This window comes from Pimephales promelas, chromosome 15 (assembly GCF_988280905.1).
Source record: "Pimephales promelas chromosome 15, fPimPro1.hap1.1, whole genome shotgun sequence".
Lineage (NCBI taxonomy): Eukaryota > Metazoa > Chordata > Actinopteri > Cypriniformes > Leuciscidae > Pimephales > Pimephales promelas.
The window spans coordinates 27532306-27541464 of NC_142783.1; the positions used below are offsets into that span (position 1 = coordinate 27532306).

Here is a 9159-nt window from a genome sequence, read left to right on the forward strand (position 1 = left end):
TGTAGCAAGTCTCTATACGTTCAAGTGTTGCGGAGAGATATATATTCTCACATCCATTTTTATTTTGTTGAATTCATTTATTTATTTATTTATTTATTTATTTATTTATTAGAACTGTTGGGTTTATCAAAAACCTTTTATTGTTAATTTTAACCTTTTAACTAACCTCCTAATAACTGTTTTTTTATTTGGATATATTTTAAAATATATCTCCATTATATCTCCATTAATAAATCGCCATTTATTTAAATAAGATTTTATTAAATAATATTTTATTTTATTCAATTTAATGCACCCATGCTGAATAAAAGTATTAATTTCTTAAACAAAAAAAAAAACGGTAGTGTGTGTGTACATATATCATGTTTGATGCTTGATGTGAATATTCTTAATCAGGCTCATTTGTTTAGAATAATATAAACTGGTATTTTAAAGGCTGATGTTATAGTCTAGTCACTTGCTTGTATCACACACAGGCCTATAGGTCATGATATCAAGCGTGGAGAGTGTGTGTTGGCTAAAGGCACTCACATGGGTCCATCTGAGATCGGCCTCTTGGCCACTGTAGGAGTCACAGAGGTGGAGGTGCAGAAATTCCCAGTTGTAGCAGTCATGTCCACTGGCAATGAGGTAGGGCTTGCTTTGTTGCACTCTTTTGCTCATGGTCATTAAAAATGAGTTTGAACGTGTTTATAAATGCTTGTGTGTGCAGTTGTTGAACCCTGAGGATGACCTCCACCCAGGCAAGATCAGGGACAGTAACCGATCCACACTGTTGGCCACCATTCAGGAGCACGGCTATCCCACCATCAACCTCGGCATCGTCGGAGACAAGTCAGCATCCCTCCTTTACCGCCCACACACACGCACACGCACACACACTCACACAGTCAGCTTTGCACATATCTAAATATTTCCATCCTCAGCACTCCTCTGAAACTCCAGCTCATATTTTAGAATCGATACAGGATCATACAACGTCTCAGCAGAATTTATCGAACGACAGCACTTCCTGCAGTCCTCTGAAGTATTTTTCCACCATTATTTGTGTTCTCATACATATTCTGTATGGATGTTTACAAAAACATGTATAAAGAGCAACTACAAATAGGTTTAAATTGAAAGTTGCTGTGATAAGTGATTAAAAACGAGTTTGACTAAAGTATTTAATGCATTTAGTATAAATATAAAATATAAAAAAAAAGATATTGTGTATTTTGAAATGTATTATGTATTGCTTTATGTAATTCTGCTGACATATCCAATGAAGTCCATCCAAAAAAAAAAAAAAGTAGGGTTTGGTCAGTAAGATTTATGCTCATCAAGGCTGCATTTATTTGATCAAAAATACAGTAAAACTGTAATATTGTGAAATATTATTGCAATTTAAAATAACTTTACTCTTTTGATATAATTTAAAAAGTAATTTATTCCTGTGATGACAAAGCAGCCATTGCTCCTATTTTCAGTGTCACATGATCCTTCAGAAATCATTTTATTATGCTGATTTGTTTTTAAAGACACATTTCTTATCATCAATACTAAAAACAGTTGTGCTGCTTAATATTTTTTTTGTGGAAACTGTAATACATGCTTTTTTTCAGGATTCTTACATGAATACAAATTTCAAAAGAACAACATTTATTTGAATCTTTTGTGACGATGTAAAAAAGATTCAAATAAATCTTTTGCAACAATGTAAACGTCTTTACTGTCACTTTTGATCAATTAAATGTTTCCTTGATGAATAAAACAATATTAAATTCAGGTTATTTCTTGCATTCAATTTGCAGTAGCGACAGTGTAACGCCGGGTTCACACACACTCCGTTTGCAGTACGCAGTGTAGAAGCAGCACGGGTTCATGTGCTTTCACATATGACATGTTTGCAGTGTGCAACTGATCCTATTCTGTATACCACACACACAACATTTATTCGTAATTTTTATTTCTAATCAAGACGTTTGTGATTCTCTTTGTACACATTACAGTTATAAACTGGTTCACGTTTTTAAACAATCTATTATTCGATCCATTACTTCTAGTTTTATATATTAGGTTGCTCAAGAAAGTGGGATAACATTTAAACATACTTTTCTTTTAAAGAAACATTTTAAAGTAAAACTTGCACTTTGACTAATCAGCCGACTCTCATGCCTGTTTTTTGGGATTTAAATCTACATACAAGAAATGCGGGCCATAAAGAGCTTTGTTTTTCCACCTCCACAAAGAGACTTGTTAATCTAAAGATGAGGTAAGGTGTAGTTTCCCTTACTTTACTCTGGGCAAAAAGCCTTGTGTTTATTTTTATGCGAACAATACACTGTCACTTTAATAGACAGTGCGGAAACAATACGCACTACTCCTGGAACACATTGCCGGACCGCATCCGTGTGCGGTGTGAATGCTATAATCTGTTAACAAGGGGACAGGAAATAAAGTATGTGTGAACCTGGCGTAAGCAAACATTTGACACTTTTTACCAATATGCCAGTAATGGATGTGGCAAAGAGAAAATGGAAGTCCTTTGGCATGAACATGTTTTCTAACTCTCCCTTCAGCCCAGACGACCTGCTGAACGCCCTAAACGAGGGCATTAGTCGTGCTGATGTCATCATCACCTCCGGGGGAGTGTCCATGGGTGAGAAGGTCAGTTGATTGGAGTTGTCTGGAAGTGTAGGCAAGGTCACATGCTTGAAATGTCTGAGCTTTTCAATAAAGGAATGAGGCCTCACAGATCAATCTGCTTCATGTCAAGGAGAAGATTCCATTGGCCATGAGATCTCAGATCCAAACACTTTAAAGGGTTAGTTCACCCCAAAATGAAAATTCTGCCAGTAATTACTCACCCTCATGTTGTTCCAACCCCTTAAGACTTTCGTTCATCTTCAGAACACAAATTAAGATATTTTTGATTAAATCTGAGAGCTGTCTCACTCAGAATTTTCATTTTGGGGTGAACTAACCCTTTAAGAGCTCATGCCACAGGTCACCATGTGTTTTACTGCCATCTAGTGTTTCTGCTTGTTTTTTTTTTGTTTGTTTTTTTGCCACAAAGCAACACTTGTTAATCTGACCTTTTATTTTGGGTCTTTGCCCAGGCAGCAGTGCACTGACCGCCTCTTGCTCTTGATTTTCCGCCCTATTAATTAGAGCTCTTTAATTACCCAATGTTTCACTTCACCAGGCGGGGATAGATGTGTTGTTGTACTACATAAGAGGAGAAACGCAAACACGCACACGCCACTAACGTCTGTTTTCTTTTTCTTTTTTTCCTTCTCAGGACTACCTGAAGCAAGTGCTGGATATAGACCTCCATGCCCAGATCCACTTCGGTCGAGTGTTTATGAAGCCAGGGTGAGTGATGGAAGCAGTGGTAGTTAAAGTCTACTGCACTGACGTGAGGGCAGGCATTTGGTTGTGCTCTGGGATAAAACTGCCGAAAAACACATACAAGTGTTTTTTTTATATATATAGTGTTTTTTATTTATATATAAGTTTATATTTATATCTTTTAGTATTATTTATATAGTTCTATAGTTTTTTATTTGTTAATTTGCTTTTATTTTTGCTTGTTTTTTCAGGTTTTGCTTTAGTAATCTGTAAATGTGCTTTTGTCATTGTATTAGTTTTAGAAAATATATATTTTTATTTCAGTTGTATTTGTATTTTAGTAGTACATTCATTTAGCCATTTATTTATAGAAATTTATTTCAGTTAAATAAAATAGTCAACATTTCAAATTTTTCTGTTTTCATCATTTTATTTTTCATTTATATTTTATTTTATTTCAGCTTAAAGGCACAATATGTAAGATGTTTGGATTCAAATATCCAAAAACCACTAGAACAATGTTATATATTTTGTTGACTTGTGTGCTTGTTTTTTTTTATATATATATATATAGTTTTAGTTAACAATAACACCAGTTTTAATTGCATGGCTCTCTAGAATACTTGATTCTGATTGGTCATTTGTGGCATTCATCTCATTTGAGTTTGATTTCACTACAGTTGATGACTGAGATGCTTTGCCAGTGGCGTTAGTATAAAACGAAAGAGCTTGAGTCTATAGTGTGCATCTGATCGACGAATGCCCTGATTGATCGATCAGAATGAAGTGTTTTAGAGAGCCGAGCAATAATTTGTGATAATAATCCTTTTTTTAATGATTTCGTTTTTTCCTGGAATTCCGAATATTAATGCTTTATTCTATTTCTGTTTCAGTTTGCCTACTACGTTTGCCACCTTAGACATTGACGGTACAAGAAAGCTGATCTTCGCCCTTCCAGGTACAATACGCCATCTATTCAACATGCGAACAGAGAAGTATTGACAGGAAAAATGTTCTCATTTAACACAAATGAGAACACGTACACACACAAACCCAGGTGACTGAGTTTCCTATTTTCCGCATGTATGTATTGTACCAATTAGAACAATTTCCCTTTTTCTAAGTACATACATAAACCTACATATCTATATAGTACCATCTCCAAACTAAATGGTCCCTTCTCCATTAAATATAATCAGCCCACTTACAGTATGTACCCTTTTGCAAACCTACATTTCCCTTCTTGCCCACTGGCCCGATCAGCTTCCCCAGGCTTGCCCCCTTCCCGAGCCCACTGTGCTCCCACCTTGTGCCTTCAGAAACCAGGTGGTCGAGGCAGTGGTGACAGTGGCAATTTCTATATTCCCCTTTAAAGGTAATTTCACCTACAGAGACACAGGGGCGACTCTTCTGGAGACTGTGCCCCTGAGTGACAGCGAGGCCAGCAGACTGCCTGTGCCTCCTCCCCCACGAGGAAGTAGGTGCTCTTAATTCAGGAAATAAGCCCTGTCTTCAGCCCGCGCTCAGAAAACGGAAATGGACTTGAAATTTTGACACAAAACCCTAATTAACTGGTTTTCGAAATCAGAACAGGATTTAACACGAAATCTCTTTTTAGTGCACTCGGGCTCATTTGGGACCTGTATGATATAATTATTACGGACACAAGATGTTAACAAAACATGGAAAATCCTTGTCTAATCTAACAACCTCCAAAAACACAATGAAATGAAACATAGGAACTAATATTTTTGTTCTGATTTTCCAATGTGACGCTTTCTGTTCTGTTTTCTGAGAGAAGCTTTGTGTTTTTGCTTTTTCTTTTTTTTTTGCGTCCATGGCACTCCTTGTAGTTATTAGTTCTTTTGCAACCTCTCAAAGCCCTTCCGTTTGTGTACCGTGATGTGGCTTAGTGTCTTGAAATTGCTATTTGTCTGAAATAGTCCTGTCCTCCTTTTGCTTTCAATGCCCCTCTTCCCTTCCTGTTGATGTGGTGCAGCACCTCTGCACTCGACACACTCTTCTTCTTTGACTGAATTTAGTTAGTAGTGTGCTACACATTTGTCTTATCAGAGAGTCTTGGGTTACTTTATTTGATTGGTTTGGTCCGAACCAGAGTTCAATTCCTTTCCCCAGACCCAGTATTACTGGCGTGTGCCCTGAAATCTACATGTACATTTTCATCATCAACATGAGTGAACTGAACTGAACAAACTGAACTCTGACATAAAAAAAGACTCTTTAAATGGGCAGTTGACACAGGAATTAAGATTTTGTTATCATCTGCTCACCCTCGTCTCGTCACAAACTCGTATGACTTTCCTTTTCTCCAAAGAACACAAAAGAAGCTTAGTGAAATCTTTATTATGTTCTTTTAATTTTAATTAAAGTATACAAGAAATATATACTATCATTCAGCAATGATATATTAAGTATTACAAAAGATTTCTATTTCAAAAAAAATTGCTGTTATTTTGACCTTTCTAATAATCAAAGCATCCTGAAAAAGACATGTATTCATATATTATATATATAATATAATTAATATACGGTTGTGGTGAGAATTAATGGCACCCTGGGAAAATATGATAAAAAAATCATTGGCATTGGGGGTTGGCTTCTGACCCCAAGACTCAAGTAATCTCTACAATTCTCCATCTGTGATCCTTGAAGAGTCTTAGGCCACTCAAACTCTCCTCCTCAACGTGGATTAAGACAATATAGGCACACGTCCTCTTCCTGGTAGATTCCTAACATCTTTAGTTGATTGGAACTTCTTAATTATTGCCTTGATGGTCAGAATGGTGATTTTCAAATCTTTAGCTACAGTCACTTTCTGTTTTGTGATGCTCAACAATCTTTTGATGCACATCAGAACTATATTCTTTGGTTTTACTCATTGTGATGGATGATAAAGGGAATTTAGCCTGAGTTTCCTCATATTTAAACTCCTGTGAAACAAGAAGTAATGGCTAGACAATTTCATGTTCCTAGTCACCCTGGTGTACAAAAAAAAAGGTTAATATTAATAGGAATACACTTTTATTTTACGCGTAAAAAAATCTAGGGGTGCCAATAATTGTGGCCAGCTTTGGAGAAAAAAACATTTATTTCATAATGTGATTCCCCATATTTACCAAAGGGTGGCATTAATTCGGACCACAACTGTATTTATATTAATATAGTTTCGAATAAAATATTTCTTAGCACAACCATTTTCGACATAGTTAATGATAAGAAATAAACCATATGATGGCTGCTGAAAATTTAGGTTTTCCATCTCAGGAATACATTACATTTTTTAAAATAGATAATATTACTTTTTTTACTGTGTTTTTTCATCAAATAAATGCAGCCTTGGTGAGCATAACAGACTTGACGTATGAATGCAGTTTACAACAGATTTGAGATGGCAGATATTGGTATATTTTCAGCAAATAATGATTCAAATTGCTGTCAGTTCCTCTTGCAAAGCTATTGCATGACTTTATGCTGTTTTGTTGTTTGTAGAGCTTGACAGCCACTGATCATTGTATACATGAAATAAATGGAAAAGAGCAGCACAATCATTCTGCTAGTTTGGAACGACATGAGGGCAAATAAATGACAGAATTTAAATTTGGGGGGTTTAATTGTTGCTTTATGGACATCAGTGATGCTTTTATCAGGAGACAGAACTGATTTCCTATCTACTACTGATCCACAGTTCAGATTCTGCACAGCCATAGTCTTCACCTCAACAGTCATCTCTCCTTTCTCTCTCAGGTAACCCAGTGTCAGCTGTTGTAACCTGTAACCTCTTTGTCATTCCTGCATTAAGAAAGATGCAGGGGATACTGGACCCACGGCCCACCATCATCAAAGCCAGGGTGAGCACAGCCACAAAAGCTCAAGTCTTTGTGCCTTGCATTGTGTTTCTGTACTTCTGGGATGTCATCAGCGTGTGTCCTTTTCTTTGCAGCTGTCATGTGATGTAAAGTTGGATCCACGTCCAGAATATCATCGCTGTATACTGACATGGCACCACCAGGAACCACTTCCCTGGGCACAGAGCACAGGTATACATAATTAGTTATGTGTATATTCACAGACACATGCTATAAGTAACTTATCTGTACGCTAAATAGCAATTTCCTGCTCTGTTTCTCAGGAAACCAAATGAGTAGTCGGCTAATGAGCATGCGAAGTGCCAACGGCCTTCTGATGTTGCCTCCGAAAACAGAGCAATACGTGGAGTTGCACAAGGGTGAAGTCGTGGACGTCATGGTCATAGGACGGCTATGATGTCATCTTGAGGGGACAGACCAAGTATAGAGCAAGAAAGTGGTGCATGTCCACATATCATTACTATTCTGTAATATGCAACGGCACAGCTAGTTTTTATTGATTTGGGAGAAGTTGATCCAGAATAATCAACATTTCGAACAGACGAATATGTGAAATTTATGAAAATACGACTTCGAAGACATAGTATTTCAAAGACAGAAAATATTATACCTTTTAAAGTGATAAAATATATATATATATGAAATATAAGAGATTTATTCTGTAATATATTGTTATAATTATTATGATTATTAATATAATGATGAATATTATCATATTAAGCAACTCTGTTCTCTTTCATTGCAATTGCTTTGTGTGTTCAATGCTAGAACTTATAGATAGCCGTAGCATTTTAATAGACAGCTGTTGGCGCCTGTCACACTTACATCAGAAAGCTTATTTTCTCATCGGTAGAAAATGTGTCACTGAGGAATGAAAAGCTCTTCAAAATGACAGCGGGGACCCCTTTGGATCCCCAACGGGAGCTGGATCTTTTCATCTCTCCTCAAAGTGCACCAAGGTGACCCAGCTTCTTTCCCTTTAGTATTATATGCTCCATAAAGACTTCATTAAGCTTCATAAAGGGTTTACAAAACCGCTTTGCTTGTCGTTTATCTTGTGAGTCGTGTTTATGTGCGCAGTGCCAAAAGCCAGGGCTGTGGGGGTGGGGGGGGTCTTGTGGTCATGACGCCGAAAAGCAGCGTGTGTCGCTGATGTCACAGACTTTGTACGGATCGTTTTCGGAAAACGATGACGGGTGCGGGTCTGTCTAAAGTCTGTGCTACTTCAGCACACACGGAGGCATGTCCTGTGCTACAGGCTACCTCAGTCTGAAACATACTTCATAATAAACTGACCCTCATAGCTCTGCCCTTATTACTCTCTATTTTACCCACTACCCTTACATTTAAACTCGCCCGGCCCAATCCTAGAGGCTGAGCTCCCTGGAAACTTTTATTTGTTAACTTCGAAGATGAAGACAGCTTATTTAAGTGCTGACAGCCTTTTTAAACAAATTACATAAAATGTACAGTCAAAAAAATGCAAGAGTGATATTGTACAGACAAGTGACCAGCACTCCTAAGGAATATACTATGGTATTGAAAAGATATTGAAAAACTCTGTACTATAATATCATTTTCTGTAATACTGATCTAATGCGAGAATTAAAATTCTTGATCATTATGTAAAGACGTGGTTCAGTTTCTTTTTTTAAATAAACTCTGAAAGATGATTGAGTTCTCCATATCTGTCATTTATTTTCATCCATGTATGATGTATGTTTATTATTTACTAAATATATATTTTTTAATATTTTTTTTTAAATATGTACTTAATAAATATGCAATAATATATTTTTTGAGACTGCCTTGACATATAAGCTATTTACTTTTATCATTATTAAAGATCGACATACTAGGCAATATAGTAGGCAAAAAGTGGTTTGTCAAGTTAGGTGATTACCATAGACTGTTAAAAAAAAATAATGAAAATAATAAA

At 36.3% G+C, this 9159-nt stretch overlaps 1 protein-coding gene across 16 annotated transcripts in view; it reads left to right on the forward strand.

The window, feature by feature from the left end:
• gphna (gephyrin a) overlaps window positions 1-8893 on the forward strand; it is a 78707-nt gene extending 69814 nt beyond the window's left edge. For 9 of the 16 annotated variants that reach the window (XM_089120465.1, XM_089120473.1, XM_089120468.1 and 6 more), the window contains 9 exons: window positions 477-630; window positions 713-834; window positions 2562-2649; window positions 3284-3357; window positions 4227-4291; window positions 4709-4810; window positions 7099-7202; window positions 7295-7391; window positions 7484-8893. In XM_089120465.1, coding sequence (XP_088976591.1) covers window positions 477-630; window positions 713-834; window positions 2562-2649; window positions 3284-3357; window positions 4227-4291; window positions 4709-4810; window positions 7099-7202; window positions 7295-7391; window positions 7484-7617 — 940 coding nt within the window. In that variant the 3' untranslated portion in view covers window positions 7618-8893. The remainder of the gene's footprint in view (window positions 1-476; window positions 631-712; window positions 835-2561; window positions 2650-3283; window positions 3358-4226; window positions 4292-4708; window positions 4811-7098; window positions 7203-7294; window positions 7392-7483) is intronic. The other 7 variants (XM_089120469.1, XM_089120475.1, XM_089120478.1 and 4 more) reach the window with 1 other exon arrangement.
• The last annotated feature ends 266 nt before the right edge of the window (window positions 8894-9159 follow it).